The sequence below is a fragment of the Anomaloglossus baeobatrachus genome, chromosome 3 (genome assembly GCF_048569485.1).
Source record: "Anomaloglossus baeobatrachus isolate aAnoBae1 chromosome 3, aAnoBae1.hap1, whole genome shotgun sequence".
Classification (NCBI taxonomy): domain Eukaryota; kingdom Metazoa; phylum Chordata; class Amphibia; order Anura; family Aromobatidae; genus Anomaloglossus; species Anomaloglossus baeobatrachus.
The window spans coordinates 700658632-700677476 of NC_134355.1; the positions used below are offsets into that span (position 1 = coordinate 700658632).

General features: G+C 45.8%; 1 protein-coding gene across 1 annotated transcript in view; it reads right to left on the minus strand.

Annotated features, from left to right (window-relative positions):
* LOC142297106 (uncharacterized) overlaps nt 1–18845 on the minus strand; it is a 148428-nt gene that overhangs the window by 88171 nt on the left and 41412 nt on the right. The window contains exons 3-9 of the mRNA XM_075341368.1: nt 9996–10130; nt 7524–7590; nt 7057–7130; nt 6900–6975; nt 6730–6806; nt 6511–6619; nt 2053–3234 (exon numbers count right to left, since the gene is read on the minus strand). Coding sequence (XP_075197483.1) covers nt 2053–3234; nt 6511–6619; nt 6730–6806; nt 6900–6975; nt 7057–7130; nt 7524–7590; nt 9996–10130 — 1720 coding nt within the window. The remainder of the gene's footprint in view (nt 1–2052; nt 3235–6510; nt 6620–6729; nt 6807–6899; nt 6976–7056; nt 7131–7523; nt 7591–9995; nt 10131–18845) is intronic.

Consider the following 18845-nt stretch of genomic DNA (forward strand, 5'->3'; position numbering starts at 1 on the left):
TCTCTCGTAAATATAATTTTGGTGTTCGGTGGATTCTAGCAAATCCCCCAAAAGAAAAACATCTCTTAATGACCATTTTAGATTTTTGCTCTACAAGGATATGATTTCTGGTCTGAGGATTCTACACTGTGTGCAGAATTATTAGGCAGTGAGCGTATAGCATACACTGTGTGCAGAATTATTAGGCAGTGAGCGTATAGCATACACTGTGTGCAGAATTATTAGGCAGTATGCATATAAAATATACCACGTACAAAATTCTCAGTGTGGGTGCGTCCTCCGGATGCCCTGCCCTTTATCAGGCTTAACAGAATACTTAGAAGCTTCTTTTGCGCAATCGTAAAAAGGTTTTATCAGAGTCTGAGAAGTCACAAATTGAGCCCGGTCTTACAGAGGACGCAGCTCCTGACACTGATCAGATATTGGGGTGATTACAGAACCAGCAAAAGGTGGGGAGGCTGAGCCCGACCACCACTGAGCAAGACACAGAAGTGAAAGGTGTACAGTGCTCAGAAACACGGCCAAGGTGAGAAGGTTAAGCCCAATCACCACTGAGCAACACACAGAAGTACAAGGTGCTCAGTGCTCTGAGACGCAGCCGAGGTGACGAGGCTGTGCCCAACCACCACTAAGCAAGACACAGAAGTACAGAAGTACAACATGTTCAATGTTTAGAGAGACAGTCAAAGTAAGGATGACGGAAACCCAATCAACACTGAAAAAGACAAAAGTGGAAACTAAGCATGGTCAAGACAGATTGTTCACAGGTTTTATAGTCTGATGAGATGAAGGACTCCTGACAGTGAAAATAGATGGGCCGTGGCTGGATCAATAATGGGCACAGACTTCCACTTCACCTCAGACACCAGCGAGGTGGAGTTGGGGTCCTGTTATGCGCCGGGATTATTACAGTAGAGGTAGTTGGACTCTTTCGGGTTGAAGATAGATCAGCATTATCTCCCAAACCTACTGTCAGTTTTTAGAACATTTATTCTTCCAGCAGGGGTATAGGAAAAAGTCTGTATCGGTCTATTATTTTTCTGCAGGACAATGCTCCATCTCAGCATCAAAGTCTCCACTGCTCAAGGTAGCAAAAGACCTTAATGATAGAGAATAATGACCTGACCGCATCCTCACCAGGCCTAAACCCTCCTGTGAACTTGTGGCCCTTCTTACATGGAGATTTCCATTGAAGAACAGTCCTCTCTGAGCAGTGTCTATGGTGTAAGAAGCTTACAGACTCCATGGTTGGAGCTTATGGAGGCAACTTAAGAGCAGGTCGGCTATTTACTTTATTGTCACTGATGAGAAGGGCGGCCATATTACTATATCACACTGAGAAGAGTGGACATATTATATATACTGTTTATATATACTATGTGTGTGTGTGTGTGTATATAGACTGAGCCTTCGCGGGCAGGGTCCTCTCTCCTCCTATACAAGTCTGTTTTGTACTGTTAATGATTGTTGTACGTATACCCTCTTTCACTTGTAAAGCGCCATGGAATAAATGGTGCTATAATATAGTTTTATATAAATATATATTATATATATTTATTTTCTCGGTGGCTCAGTGGTTAGCACTGCAGTCTTGCAGCACTGGGGTCCTAGGTTCAATTCCCACCAAGGACAACATCTGCAAGGAGTTTGTATGTTCCCCCCGTGTTTGTGTGGGTTTCCTCCAGGTTCTCTGTTTTCCTCCAAAACAGGGACCTTAGATTGTGAGCTCCAATGGGGACAGTGTTGTCAATGTATGTAAAGCGCTGTGGAATGAATAGCACTATATAAATTAATACATATTATTATATATATAATTCTGCATTCAGATATCCACAAAAAGACAAAACGTCACCCATACCTTCTTAAATGTTTAGGGTTCAGGTTTATAATTATCTTTTTGGATTCACTGACAGCACTGGAGATGTTCAACAATATAAAAAATACAAAATTACCTAGTAATGTTGCACACAGTGTAAAAATCTAATTCCCTTGAAAGACTTTTTCTTCACACAGAACATGATTCAGGCATCTCTCCTGTGTGGTTTCTCTCATGTGAAACAAGACTTGATTTTGTTGTAAAGCATTTACCACATTCCGGACATGAATACGGCTTCTCTCCTGTGTGTATTCTGTGATGATCCCTAAGATTGGCTTTAGTACTAAAACCTTTCCCACATTCTGAACATGAATGTGGCTTCTCCCCTGTGTGACTTCTCTCATGTGTAACCAGATGAGACTTATTTGTAAAACATTTCCCACATTCTGAACATGAAAACGGCTTCTCTCCCGTGTGAATTCTCTCATGTGCAATAAGATTAGATTTTTGTGTGAAACATTTATCACATTCGGAACATGAAAATGGCCTCTCTCCTGTGTGATTTCTCTTATGTGTAACAAGACTGGATTTATTTGTAAAGCTTTTCCCACACAGTGAACATGAATACGGCCTCTCCCCTGTGTGGATTCTCTCATGTGTTATAAGACTTGATTTATCAGTAAAACATTTTCCACATGCTGAACAGGAATACGGCCTCTCCCCGGTGTGAATTCTCTCATGTGTAACAAGATGTGACTTATTTGTAAAGCACTTGCCACATTGTGAACATGGATACGGCTTCTCTCCTGTGTGAATTCTCTCATGTGTAACCAGACTAGATTTATCTGAAAAGCTTTTCTCACACAGCGAACATGAATACGGCTTCTCTCCTGTGTGAATTCTCTCATGTGTAACGAGACTTGATTTATCTGAGAAGCATTTCCCACACAACAAACAAGAAAATGGCTTCTCCCCTGTATGAATTCTCTCATGTGTAACAAGATGTGATTTTCTTGTAAAACATTTCCCACATCCTGAACATGAATACAGCTTCTCTCCTGTGTGAATTCTCTGATGTTTAACAAAACTGTATTTATTTGTAAAGCATTTCTCACATTCTGTACAGGAGAATGGCTTTTCTCCAGTATGAGATTTTTGATGTGTAAGAAGCCCCGAGCTTTTCGTAAACTGTTTTCCACACTCCCCACATTGAAACTTTTTATCCCCTTCCTTTAGTTTACTGGTGGTAACAGACTTATCAGGAAAAGGCCCTTGATGATTAGGGGCTTGATTTAGCCGATCGGTAGTGTGAGCTCCTCGATGTACATTGAGAGAGAGGTTTTCTCCTAAAGATTGCCGGATGGCACCTTCATCTTCTCTTTTATAATTTGTCGGTAAAATCTTCTTACTGGAATTTTCTGTCAAGATTAGAAATGCATTTTACGATTATTTTTTTCTTTAAAACAAGGTATATACATTTACACCATTCCTATCAGGACTGTAAACTCATTTTAATTCACTCTATACTTGAGTTAAAAAAAATCCTCCCACAAGAGCATGCCTCACGCCAATGTAGGAGCACGCCTCCCACCACTGTAGGAGCACGCCTCCCGCCACTGTAGGAGCACGCCTCCCGCCACTGTAGGAGCACGCCTCCCGCCACTGTAGGAGCACGCCTCCCGCCACTGTAGGAGCACGCCTCCCGCCACTGTAGGAGCACGCCTCCCGCCACTGTGTTTTCATGAATATGTTTTCCTTAACACTTTTAACTGGATTTAAAATGCTGGGAACAGTTGTTAACAGAACGTCAAAGGGAAGGATGAAATGTAAGACTTGCAATCTTTTTTTAGGGGGCATTATTTTCTTCACTATTTTTTTTTTCCATTGTTGCAATTTTTCCAACATAGCATCCTCAAAGGGTGAATATTATCCTGACAATTTGCCATATTCTTCTCCCATATTTCTCTTTTTTTTCTTTAGTGGATTAAAACCTCAAGTGTAAAATATGACCCGTATATTATTTGTTATGAATCGTTCATTACATTTTATGTGATCCTAATGAGAACTCTTGGAATCAAATGATCAATTAAATATATGATCTGTATTTAATAAATTTAATAGAGTCCATCCATTCCATCCCGTGTGACGTAGGGGAGGCCTCCATCCCGTGTGACGTAGGGGAGGCCTCCATCCCGTGTGACGTAGGGGAGGCCTCCATCCCGTGTGACGTAGGAGAGGCCTCCATCCCGTGTGACGTAGGAGAGGCCTCCATTACATGTAGTGTACAAATGTCCTCCATCCTGTGTAATATAGGAAAGGCCACCATCCTGTGCAATATAGAGGACGCCTCCATCCTGTGTAATATAGGAGGTCTCCATTCCGTGTAATATGGGAGAGGCCTTTATAGAGAGTGGTGGCAAACTTCTGGTTTCAAGTGTATATAAACTTCGGTACGGTCACTGCCAACCCAATATTTATGCCGACTCCAAAAAGCCTCCAATCCTGCTTTGATCAGAGGAAGCGGTTTCTTTGAAAGTGTACTTTTCTGTCTTTAAATATACAGAATTCAGACCTTGTTTTTATTTCACAGCAGATATACCAGCCTTAAATAACCTGTCCACACCGAGCGGTCCCACCTGAACAGGGGCCAAATGTAGCGTTAGCGTTCTCTTTCGTCCTGTCACACAGTCTGTTGCTCCAAACTCACCGAGTGTCATGGCAGCATCAGACGCTGTTTAGACCACAGACTCGGACACTCTTCACTATACTTTCTCTGGTGTTTCTGAGCTGCACAGGCAGGCTCGGGCATTGACCAGCTGTGTGCACATTAGTGATCGGAGTAGCAGGAGTAATTCTGCCAGCCTGCTGGTTCCTTTTGGATAACATGTTGCAGGAGACCTATCACAGGTACTCCTCGCCTTTTTTAAGATGGAGGAATTTGTTTTTTCATGCCGACTATAGCTTTCTGCTACATTGGTCCGTGTGCGTAATTTACTGCGTGCTGCTTGGTGTACTGCAGATTACCTCCTGTTGTCTGGTTATTTCTTCCCTGCTTTAGTTTTTCTCTTAATCACTTGTTGATTAGTCAGTGTGAGTGTGCTCTGTGATAGAGTTTTGGTGTTCACATGCTCCTGTCCGGCCCCCCCCTCCCAGTTGGGATAAGGATGGAGGGGGTACTAGATCAGAGCTGGTCAGGAGCAGGAGTAGGTAGGCGGTACAAACATCATCACCTTCAAACGTATCTCTGAGATCATGGACAGCTAGGGCCCCCTAGCTTGAAGGCCAGTTTAGGAGCCTTAGTCTCCTGTTATCTCCTGCAACCCCAAGACAATTACACAGTTATTAGTTTCTCTTTTCCCCAGTTATAATCCGATATTTTCCACATGGGGGTGGATAGATCGCCTATCAAAATATGTCTTATGGCTTTTAATTTCTCTCTGACACTTCCCCCTTTTAGAGATGGCATGGGAGACTGGTTCACAGATAGTCTCCCAAGCCCATCTCATAACACAACCTTCCTTGATTCCAAAGTACCCTCTAATTAAGAAACTGGCTTCTCTGTGAGGTCACTCAGTGCCTCAAGACTGGCATCTACAGTTAGCACAGTTCCAAACACCTGGCTACAGGCAGCCAGAAGCGGCATTAAGGCCCTTACCTCACAGGAACTCTCTGGGACCTGCTCTGGGTCAGTAACTGGTTCTATTATCCCACTGGATAAGGAGGGTCCAGAAGGCAGTGCTTAGCCTGCATTTTGACCAAGTGACAGTAGCTATGAAGGCTCCCCAGAGGATAACAACACCTACCCATCAGCCTGGCTTTCAAATGCCCACCAGAGTCCGCTCCTACGACTTCTGCTTTGATCACCAGGCGCCGCCATATTTCCTTCATGGGTGATGCTGGTGATAGGGTAGGAGTCAGTGCCAGTGGCTCTGGTGGGTGCAGGCTCCACTCATCCACTAAGCTGGGTTTCCCTGGGGCCTGCAGTACAACTGGCTGACAGTGGTGGTGTGTCTTCCAGCTGAAGTTACCACCTTTCAGCTACAACCAATGGGAAGATACCACACCCTGCTTATTCCCCCTCCTGTCTGCTGGTCGCTGTCAGCTATAGTCTTGTAGTTCACTGCTTGTCTCTGGTTCTCGCCCTGTTCTGAATATTAATTCCCGTGTTTTGACCCCTTTCTGCTCTCTGACTACTCTCCTGCCTACTCTCTGTGGAAACTGGACTTTTCTTCATTCATGGACTTGCTTTAGGCGTGGCAGCACCTTGTCCAATGCTCCAGAGAGCCTTTGAGATTGATTGAACATGGTGAGCTAAATTTCTTTTTTCTATTATACAGGAGCTGCCAGAAGTGGATCTAATGATTCACTCAACTGCATCCAGTGTGGAGAACCTCCTCCAGATGACTATTAAAAACCCCAGTGATAATAGCTAAGACTGTAAGTGCCAGGATGTCTCCACGTGGCTCAGACTTCAGTCTGAAGAAATACAAAGGCTTGGAAAAGGTGGTTTCCATTGTTTCATCATTTGCAGATCAGCGCCATCTCCATCATTGACCACTTCTTCGTCTTCTGCGGTAATTTCAATATTGAGGTGTCTATACACCACAGTACATCACATTTAATGATGAGTTACTGTAACATAGCCTTGAGGTGGCCCATAACCAGAAGACCCCAGTGACCCCATTATTACATACCTGCGGGATCATCACCTGGAGTCTCCTCCTTCACGTCACTCATACACAGCTGATCGTCCATCATCTGCATTTCCTCATCCTCCACTTTAATGATGGTCAAATCCCCATCCTGATGTCACATAGAATAGTTCAGTACAATACAGCAGATATCACCAGAAGAAGCCCCCAAATATCTAAGCGCGGCCCCATATAATGTGGGGGAGGCACAGCTACATCTACCTGATGACTCTCCGGACAGTCTTGGGAATACAGAGGAGTTGGACATCTCTCCGGGGAATTTCTTACATCGAGTCCATCTGTAGGAAGCAGCGATACAAGAGACGATTATATGTGATGATGGGAGTCATATCCAAGTGACCCTCTAACATACATAAGTCTCCCCTCCTTACACTGCTGCTCAACCATGAAATCTGTCTCCTCTTCGTCATCCATGACCTCAACCTTAATGTCAATCAGATCTTCATCCTAAAACACAAGAAAAATGGGAAATGAGCCACAAATCAGTGATTTATGGACGTGTTTGGGGGAGAGGAAAGCACCACCTACCTGAGGATTCTCCAGATAATCCCGGGAATAGTGAGGAGCCGCACATCTACCTGAGGAATTTCTCCTGGTTCCATCTGTAGGAGACACAGCAAAAATTCAATGACCCCTGTATATGTGTGTACTTCATACAAGGGTCTACTCATACGGAGAATCAGACTTTAGTGTAACAAACATGAGCACAATTCCAGAAGACTTTGCCTCCTTTGGGGCAGGAAACACGGTGGAAGAGTTTGCCCCCTTCTCGCATCTTCTTCAGTAATATAACAAAATCAGGCCTCAGAGAGTAAAAATATATTTAAGACACAAAGAGAAAGACACAATGTACAGGAGGGACATTATCTCCTGGGGTAAAGAGCAAAGCAAAAAAACTGTGGAAGAATTAGTCAAGAAGAAGGAGAGAGAACGTATCAGTGGTCATGGCCAACACTGTGCCAGTCTCCTCCAGTTATAGACCGCTCTGTCCTTACCGCGTGATGGAAGGAGCCGCCAATCGTCTATCATATTGTCCCGCTGTCCTTCATGGTGGTCCGAGGCCTAGAAGGAGAAATCAGCACGTGATAGGAGGCCGACATCACCCAGAATCCTCCAGATTACAGTGTATAATCTCCCAGCAGTCTCTTCTCATCCCCCAGAATCCTCCGCTGTACACTGTATAATCTCCCAACAGTCTCCTCTCATCCCCCAATGTACACTGTATAATCTCCCAGCAGTCGCCTCTCATCCCCCAGAATCCTCCAGTGTACACTGTATAATCTCCCAGCAGTCTCCCCTCATCCCCCAGAATCCTCCAGTGTACACTGTATAATCTCCCAGCAGTCTCCCCTCATCCCCCAGAATCCTCCAGTGTACACTGTAAAATCTCCCAGCAGTCTCCTCTCATCCCCCAGAATCCTCCAGTGTACACTGTATAATCTCCCAGCAGTCTCCTCTAATCCCCCAGAATCCTCCAGTGTACACTGTATAATCTCCCAGCAGTATCCTCTCATCCCCCAGAATCCTCCAGTGTACGCTGTATACTCTCCCAGCAGTCTCCTCTCATCCCCCAGAATCCTCCAGTGTACACTGTATAATCTCCCAGCAATCTCCTCTCATCCCCCAGAATCCTCCAGTGTACACTGTATAATCTCCCAGCAGTCTCCTCTCATCCCCCAGAATCCTCCAGTGTACGCTGTATACTCTCCCAGCAGTCTCCTCTCATCCCCCAGAATCCTCCAGTGTACACTGTATAATCTCCCAGCAATCTCCTCTCATCCCCCAGAATCCTCCAGTGTACACTGTATAATCTCCCAGCAGTCTCCTCTCATCCCCCAGAATCCTCCAGTGTACGCTGTATACTCTCCCAGCAGTCTCCTCTCATCCCCCAGAATCCTCCAGTGTACACTGTATAATCTCCCAGCAGTCTCCTCTCATCCCCCAGAATCCTCCAGTGTACACTGTATAATCTCCCAGCAGTCTCCTCTCATCCCCCAGAATCCTCCAGTGTACACTGTATAATCTCCCAGCAGTCTCCTCTCATCCCCCAGAATCCTCCAGTGTACGCTGTATACTCTCCCAGCAGTCTCCTCTCATCCCCCAGAATCCTCCAGTGTACACTGTATAATCTCCCAGCAGTCTCCTCTCATCTCCCAGAATCCTCCAGTGTACACTGTATAATCTCCCAGCAGTCTCCTCTCATCACCCAGAATCCTCCAGTGTACGCTGTATACTCTCCCAGCAGTCTCCTCTTATCCCCCAGAATCCTCCAGTGTACACTGTATAATCTCCCAGCAGTCTCCTCTCATCCCCAGAATCCTCCGGTGTACACTGTATAATCTCCCAGCAGTCTCCTCTCATCTCCCAGAATCCTCCAGTGTACACTGTATAATCCCCCAGCAGTCTCCTCTCATCCCCCAGAATCCTCCAGTGTACACTGTATAATCTCCCAGCAGTCTCCTCTCATCCCCCAGAATCCTCTGGTGTACACTGTATAATCTCCCAGCAGTCACCTCTCATCCCCCAGAATCCTCCGGTGTACACTGTATAATCTCCCAGCAGTCACCTCTCATCCCCCAGAATCCTCCAGTGTACACTGTATAATCTCCCAGCAGTCTCCTCTCATCCCCCAGAATCCTCCAGTGTACACTGTATAATCTCCCAGCAGTCTCCTCTCATCCCCCAGAATCCTCCAGTGTACACTGTATAATCTCCCAGCAGTCTCCTCTCATCCCCCAGAATCCTCCAGTGTACACTGTATAATCTCCCAGCAGTCTCCTCTCATCCCCCAGAATCCTCCAGTGTACACTGTATAATATCCCAGCAGTCTCCTCTCATCCCCCAGAATCCTCCAGTGTACACTGTATAATCTCCCAGCAGTCACCTCTCATCCCCCAGAATCCTCCAGTGTACATTGTATAATCTCCCAGCAGTCTCCTCTTATCCCCCAGAATCCTCCAGTGTACACTGTATAATCTCCCAGCAGTCTCCTCTCATCCCCCAGAATCCTCCAGTGTACACTGTATAATCTCCCAGCAGTCTCCTCTCATCCCCCAGAATCCTCCAGTGTACACTGTATAATCTCCCAGCAGTCTCCTCTCATCCCCCAGAATCCTCCAGTGTACACTGTATAATCCCCCAGCAGTCTCCTCTCATCCCCCAGAATCCTCCAGTGTACACTGTATAATATCCCAGCAGTCTCCTCTCATCCCCCAGAATCCTCCAGTGTACACTGTATAATCTCCCAGCAGTCTCCTCTCATCCCCCAGAATCCTCCAGTGTACACTGTATAATCTCCCAGCAGTCTCCTCTCATCCCCCAGAATCCTCCAGTGTACACTGTATAATCTCCCAGCAGTCTCCTCTCATCCCCCAGAATCCTCCAGTGTACACTGTATAATCTCCCAGCAGTCTCCTCTCATCCCCCAGAATCCTCTGGTGTACACTGTATAATCTCCCAGCAGTCACCTCTCCGGTCAGCAGCTCGGTGATCTTGCTGGTCAGTTCCAGGATCTTCTCCGTCCTCTCAGGTATCAGGGAGGTCGGGGACGGTTTTGTGATTTGGCTCAGGCTCCCCAGGGCCTTCCTCACTACGATGTAATCCTGTGGGGGGGGGGGGGGGGAGATGCTGATTAAAAGATCTCTTTTGTCTGTTACACGGCCAGAGGGTGACCATGCGCCTACATACACCAACTTATGCTCCGGCTCATTTGTTTAATTTTTTGCTGGAGTTTCTTGTACTTTCTACAAACAGGCGTGTGGCTCCCACTTTCTGAGCTGGCATTGTGTATATATACAGTGTCCACCCATATCCTGTATACACCGCACCTATATACAGTGTGTCCACCCATATCCTGTCCCACCGCCGTTACCTTGAGAACGGCAGCAGCTATAGGCATAAAAGTGGTGTCTAGGTATAGTAAAGTATCCATGCGCTATGCAATGAAACCACCTATAGCGCCACCTGGTGGAAAACAACGGGGTTAGCATTTTTATCTCGGTTCCCTGGTAATTGAGACACCTTTTTAATCGGCCACGGGCTGAACCACTTGATATTTTCCACTCCGTGTCAGGATTACTTTCTAATTACTGATAGATTTTAGCTGGTGTTATGACTTTCCAGGGCTTTTAACCTCTTTCTTCATGTGTTCAATACTTTTTCCCTGTCATGTCTCACTATTCCACATAATTTATGGACAATTAGGATTTGATTTATTTGCCCATGTGGATCGGATGGGTTGTTACTGACATCTAGTGAGAATTTCATGTCAATACCACCTTTAGAAATATATTTACATAGAAAATTGGTGATGTGTTCAATAATTATTGCACCCGCTGTATGATCATTTTGTTTTCATCTGAGTTTTTTGTCTAAATGTTTCTATAAAGCACACAATATATTAGTATGATCCTTTTCTCCAGTTTTGCAGATTAAGACTTTCTCCTCCCACAGATCTCAGATCATATTTTCTTCCTTCCAACTTTGCTGCATTGATAATTGTACATATAAATGTCACAGACAAAACCTATGGCGGGCTTTGCACGTTGAGACATCGCAAGCTGATGCTGCGATGTCGCACGCGATAGTCCCCGCCCCCGTCGCAGGTACAATATCTTGTGATAGCTGGCGTAGCGATAATTTCGCTACGCCAGCTTCACATGCACTCACCTGCCCTGCGACCGTCGCTCTGGCCGGTGACCCGCCTCCTTCCTAAGGGGGCGGGTCGTGCGGCATCACAGCGACGTCACACGGCAGGCGGCCAATGGTGGCGGAGGGGCGGAGATGAGCAGGATGTAAACATCCTGCCCACCTCCTTCCTTCCATATAGCAGCCGGCGGCAGGTAAGGAGATGTTCCTCGCTCCTGCGGCTTCATACACAGCGATGTGCGCTGTCGCGGGGGAATGAGGAACAACATCGTACCTGTCGCGGCACCGGTATTATGGAAATGTCGGAGCCTGCACCGATGATACGATTACGACGCTTTTGCGCTCGTTAATCGTATCATCTAGGATTTACACAATAAGACATCGCAAGTGACGCCGGATGTGCGTCACTTTCGATTTGACCCCACCGACATCGCACCTGCGATGGTCGTAGTGGGCAAAGCCGCCCTAAGACAAGAACAACAGGACCATAACCTCTGGAGTAAGCAACTTAGTAAAAAGTAATAACACATAAATAATACAAGGTACTTAATTTACACTATTTTTATTATTTAAAAAAAAAAAACAAAAAACAAAAACACAAAAGCTGTTACGAACCAGGCCGGGGGGGGGGGGTGTGGAGGTGAAGTGCTAGGCACGGGGATTACTGCGATCCTCGCATGACACTGGCAGCACAGCGGGAGACGAGTGTCCCTGCGACTGAGATCCGATCGTACGATCGGACCACAGCTGAGGAGGGGCGGGCCGGCGCTGAGGAGGGGAGGGATTTCTCTCCCTCTCTCCTCCGTAGCCGGCTATTGCCATTCTCGCCCTGCACTCGCAGTACACCGGTGTACCGCGAGTGCAGTGTGATTTTTCTCTTGCTCCAGACACTTGAATGGGTGCGAGAGAAAGTCTCGCATTACTCCTGCAGCATGCTGCGACTGCTTTCTCGGTCCGATTAGGGCTAGGAAAATAATCGCTCATGGGTACTGACACAGGCTAGAATTGGTGCAAGTGGAATGCAATGTTTTACCGCACTCCACTCGCTCTCATTTTAATGCCGTGTGTCTTAAGCGGGCTTTACACGCTATGATTTTGCTACAGCGATCTCGTTGGGGGTCACGGATTTTGTGACGCACATCCGGTCGCTGTAGCGATCTCGTTGTGTGTTACTCCAAGGAGCGATTTTGGATCGTTGCAAAAACGTCCAAAATCGCTCTTCGTTGACATGGGGGTCCGCTCCCAATTATCGATACTATCGCTTTCCCGTTGTTGTTCCTCGTTCCTGCGGCAGTGCACATCGCTGTGTGTGACCCCCGTAGGAACAAGGAACATCTCCTACCTGCCGCCGGCCATAATGCGGAAGGAAGGAGGTGGGCGGGATGTTCGTCCCGCTCATCTCCACCCCTCCGCTTTCATTGGGCGGCCGCTCAGTGACGTCGCTGTGACGCCGAGCGGACCGCCCCCTTAGAAAGGAGGCGGTACGCCGGTCACAGTGACGTTGCTATGCAGGTAAGTATGTGTGACGCGGGTGCACGATTTTGTGCGCGACGGGCAGCGATATGCCTGTTTCGCACAAACAATGGGGGCGGGTCGCATGCTAGTGATATCGGGACAAATATCGAAGCGTGTAAAGCCACCCTTAGGCATTACTCAAGATCCATCCGCTCAGTCACGGACCTGTCAATCTGTGATGACACCGCTCCACGCAGACCCACCCTGACATTTGTAATACCGGAGCCACACGATACGACCTGGGCTGTGGACTCAGAGTCCCTTTTGGTGGAGTGGGAATAAAATGGACCGATTCAGACTCCTAAAATACATGATACATTGGGAACAGCAGTGCAATGCAGAATGTGATGAATATTTTATCATAGGACATTTTATAACATTCTCATATTCTTATCGGTGTCTGATCTATTCCTGGTCATAGAATCTAGACTTTTTTAGATGAATCTGAGCTGCACTTCAGCTCCATGATGTAAGTGGTGAGGTCTCCATTTACTACAGTAAATTCATCACAAACATCAGTCATGTACAGTGGAAACCAGAAGTTTACATACACTATCTATAAAGACACATCTGCAGGTTTTCCCTCCGCTCTCTATACAGACATCTACAGGTTCTTCCCTCCACTCTCTATACAGACACATCTGCAGGTTCTTCCCTCCGCTCTCTATACAGACACATCTGCAGGTTTTTCCCTTTGCTCTCTATACAGACACATCTGCAGGTTTTCCCCTCCTCTCTCTATACAGACACATCTGCAGGTTCTTCCCTCCGCTCTCTATACAGACACATCTGCAGGTTTTTCCCTCCGCTCTCTATACAGACACATCTGCAGGTTTTCCCCTCCTCTCTCTATACAGACACATCTGCAGGTTTTTCTCTCCACTCTCTATACAGACACATCTGCAGGTTTTCTCTCCACTCTCTATACAGACACATCTGCAGGTTTTCTCTCCGCTCTATACAAACCCATTTGCAGGTTTACATCCACTATCTAAAAAGACACATCTGCAGGTTTTTCCCTCCGCTCTCTATACAGACACATCTGCAGGTTTTCCCCTCCTCTCTCTATACAGACACATCTGCAGGTTTTCCCCTCCTCTCTCTATACAGACACATCTGCAGGTTTTTCTCTCCACTCTCTATACAGACACATCTGCAGGTTTTCTCTCCGCTCTATACAAACCCATTTGCAGGTTTACATCCACTATCTAAAAAGACACATCTGCAGGTTTTTCCCTCCGCTCTCTATACAGACACATCTGCAGGTTTTTCCCTCCGCTCTCTATACAGACACATCTGCAGGTTTTCTCTCCGCTCTATACAAACACATCTGCAGGTTTACATCCACTATCTAAAAAGACACATCTGCAGGTTTTTCCTCTCCGCTCTCTATACAGACACATCTGCAGGTTTTTCCCTGCGCTCTCCATACAGACACATCTGCAGGTTTTTCCTCCCCATCTGACATGAAATCAGAATAAACTTTTCCCGTTTTCGGTCAATTAGGAACCAAAATTATGTCTATTTGCCAAATACCAGAATAATGAGAGAGAGAGAATGCACAAAATAATAAAAATGCCTGAAAACAAAGTCGGAAGTTTACATACAGTAAGTGTACTGTGCCATTAAACAATATGGGACCATCCATATGATGATTTCATGTCTTTGGAAGCTTCTGATAGGTTTATTGGCAACATCTGAGTTAATTACAGACACACCTGTGGATATATTGTAATGCACACCTGACACAGACGGCTTCTTTGTGTAGCATCATGGAAAAGTCAAAAGAAATCAGCCAAGATTTTCAGGAAGAGAATTGTGGACTTGCACAAGTCTGGTTCATCCTTGGGTGCAATTTCCAGATTCCTGAAGATGCCTCATTCATCTGTACAAAAAAAATTGTTTAAAAGAACAGAGAGTCCTCAGTGGTTGATACCTTTTAATGGCTAACTGAAAAGATGGTAATAATTGCAAGCTTTCGAGACTACTCAGGTCTCTTCATCAGGCATGGTATAACACAAAATCTGAAGAGTCACGTATTTATACACAACAGGACTTAGAATAGTGCAGTAAAAAAAAAAAAAAAAAAAGAACAAGTTATATGAAACAGAACTATCTCTATGGCAGGGGGACAAGCTGTTCTAGCCATAAATACTGATGCAGTTCAGTGTGAAAGTTTTATTGTCCTTTGATAAGGGTCTGGTCCGGGCTGTGACACGCTCGGATGGTCAGAGGAGCACATCTTTTAACTGATGTAAAAAGACATGAATCCATGAGACACATTCATTCCTTCTCTGAATGTGTCAAAGGTCATCATAAGTTTGTACTCCCATAGTCTCCTGTCTCTCTGGGACTTGAAGTTTCCTTTCAATACCAGCAATTTCATGTCCATGATGCTGTGGTCTGGGTTACAAAAATGTTTGGCCACAGGTAGATCCATCCTTTTTTCTCTAATTTTTTACTTGTATCATCTGTACAAACAATTATACACAAGTACAGACAAGATTGGAATGTCCAGCCATCATACCGCTCAGGAAGGAGACGGGTTCTGTGCACCAGAGATGAACGTGCTTTGGTCAGACATGTGCAGATCAACTGAAGAACAAAAGCAGAAGACCTTGTGAAGATGCTGGCGGAAGCTGGTAAGATTGTGTCATTATCCACAGTTAAACGAATACTGTATCACAATGGGCTGAAAGGCCCCTCTGCCAAGAAGAAGCCATTACTCCAAAAGGAACAGGAAAAAGGCAGATTAAAGTTTGCAAATGTGCACAGGGAAAAAAAACAAAAAAAAAAAAAAAAAACAAAAACACACCTTTAATTTTAGTTTTGTCAGACCACGGGACATGCTCCAAAATGTAACTGCTTGGCCATAATGACCATCGTTACGTTTGGAGGAAAAAAAAAAAGAGAAGCTTCGAAGCCTAAGAACACCATCCCAACTGTGACACACGGGGGCAGCATCATGTTGTGGGGGTGTTTTGCTGCAGGAGGGACTGGTGCACTTCACAAAATAGCTGACATCATGAGGAAAGAAATGTCATGCTGTCCGTATGTACCGCGTGACACATGTGTTCAGACCGACAGGCATCTGATGCACTACAAAAACACTACAAAAGGGGGGAGGGGGGGGGACACTTAAACAATGGTGGGCCCTATGGCTAGGGAGAGTGGTTAGGAGACACCTCCTGAACTCACTTCAAGCCGTTATCTGAGCTCCCTAGCGTTCCTATACTGGGTGTTTTAATCAGTCGCCGAGCCAGATACCCAATCCCTCTCTAGCCCTGCAAACACCCTGGCTAGGGAAATGGCCGGCTGGAGACACTAGTCCCACCGCTGCAGTAATAAACACGGAGGGAAAGGAAAGACAGACAGGGGGATAAACAGAATGATACAAATACCAAACAGGAAAATTCCCACCAGGATGGCCAGAGTAGAAAGAATTCTAACAAAAGCAACGACTGCTGGGAAAACTCCACTATTTAAACCTAAATTGGTGTGGGCTCAAAGAAGCTACAGCTGACCTGCCCTACTCCGAGCTACTGGCAACAAAACTGACATTAACTCATGAAACGCCAAAAGGAAAGGAAACTAAGTAAGGAATCTACATGGAAATGAGAGGCTGTGGTCCTAAGGCTGTCACTAGTCTCAAAAGCAGGGAGACAACCGTGACAAGAAGATTATGTGGCAATACTGAAGCAACATCTCAAGACATCAGCCAGGAACTTAAAGCTTGGGCACAAATGGGTCTTCTAAATGGACAATGATCCGAAGCTACTGCCAAACTGGCTACAATGTGGATGAAGGATAATAAAGTCAATGTTTTGGAGTGGCCATCACAAAACCCTGATCTCAATCCTATTGAAAATGTATGGGCAAAGCTGAAAAGGCCGGAGCGAGCCTGCAGATGTGTCTGTATAGAGAGTGGAGGGAAAACCTGCAGATCTGTCTGTATAGATAGTGGATGGAAACTTTGGGTTTCAACTGTATTAGAGAGTCTAAAGGCTACTTTACACACTGCGATATCGGTCCCGATATCGCTAGTGTGGGTACCCGCCCCCATCTGTTGCGCGACACGGGCAAATTGCTGCCCGTGCCGCACAACATCGCCCAGAGCCGTCACACATACTTACCTGTCCGGCGACGTCGCTGTGACCGGCGAACCGCCTCTTTTATAAGGGGGCGGTCCGTGCGGCGTCACAGCGACGTCACTGAAGCGTCACTGAACCGCCGCCCAATAGCAGCGGAGGGGCGGAGATGAGCGGGACGTAACATCCCGCCCACCTCCTTCCTTCCGCATAGCGGCCGGGAGGCAGGTAAGGGGAGCTTCCTCGTTCCTGCGGCGTCACACGCAGCGATGTGTGCTGCCGCAGGAACGAGGAACAACTTCGTTACTGCTGCAGTAACGATTTTTAAGAATGGACCCCCATGTCGCCGATTAGCGATTTTGCACGTTTTTGCAACGATGCAAAATCGCTTATTGGTGTCACACGCAATGGCATCGCTAATGCGGCCGGATGTGCGTCACAAATTCCGTGACCCCAACGACTCCGCATTAGCGATGTCGCAGCGTGTAAAGCCCCCTTAAGTCAGGGAAATTGAGGAGTTGGAGTCAGATGTTTGGCTTACCGACGCCACAGCCCTGGATACGATCTTGTCACTTCCGCCAATACATGACGTTCCACGACCCCAAGGGGTATGTAAGGTCTGCTTTGGGCAATGCAATACTTACACCTCCTGTCCCGCGGGCACAGGTAGACACGGGGAGGGAGACTGAGTGGGCATGACACCCAGTTTCCCACAACCTCGACAGGCCAACAGATCCTTTTTACTAGCCCCAGTGAAACAGGACTCTCAGCCAGTTAGTATGGTAGACTGCCACCAGTTCCTCCCAAACCTATAAAAATAATGGCTAGCCAATGGACCAGTGGAGTGTACATAGGACACATTTTGACAAACAGCAAAAGTGGTCAAATTATAGCCAAAAGACCAAAAAAATCCCTAACAAAAAGGAGGACCACACAAATAAAATTGCAAATTTTTAAATAAAAAAAAAAAAAAAAAAAAAAAAACCAAACACATCATACAAGAAAAAGCACAATATTAAGATACGGATGCAGAGCTAGCTCTCAAAAACATGTTAAAATACATAGTCATGTAATAATAGATAGCAGGTGGCATCCCAGGTATAAATAAACTAGTAAGAATATGCAAGTGCCGTTAGAAATATCAACAAGTGACACATAATGAATAATGTATCTTCAATGCACAAACCTCGAGAATACAAAAAAAAAAAAAAAAAGTCTCCAAGAAAAAAAAAAAATTAAATATATAATATAATATATATATAGTAAGGTGCATTAGTGAATTTTGGAGGTTCATCATATGTACCTTACAGCGCCCTGCTATCTATTACTGTTACCATACCAATTGAAATGCCACCCGTTCCTTGTTCGATATAGGCCTGGTCCATTAACAGGATTATATCGGGCCAGACACCAGCCCAGGTGGCGTGTAATGTTAAACAGAGCTCACTCTCAAGATGTCCGCTCTGATGTTATGAACTTTCCATGTCCCCTTCCACCTTGTGAGTGGACTGGAAATGGTTTGTGCCTTTAGTTTGCAGGAAGTTTATGGATTTGCAGTTTTTCCCATCTCTCCGCCCCTGAGCGTCTCTCGTGGAAGATATGACAATCATTTTCTTAGTTATGATTTGATCTATCCACAGTTATGAAACATGGTAGGTCTGTGCTCTTCCCTTAGAGAGTGATCAATTTTAAGCTGATTCGCACATCACACCATTAATACAAAGTGTGTCACGTGCATGTCATCATTGTGAAGCCGGAAATATACCTGTCCTATATGTGGGGGTGAAGCACTCCCTAATATTGTAGCTCTTACACAGGAGCCATCCTGACTGAATCCGGTCTTTGAAGCTGGTCGTAAAACGTGTAGATGCCCCCCACCTCTCTGGCCAAATACTCTGGACAGAACGGGGCTGCTCTGGCTTCCTTAATCTTGATTGGATTTGTAAAGTAAATAATATTAAACGTAAATACCACAGGGTCCTTCGTTACAGCTATTTTGCGATCAGCGAAAACAAAAAAAAAAAAAAAACATAAAAAAAAACATAAAAAAGTCATCCCACTGCGACA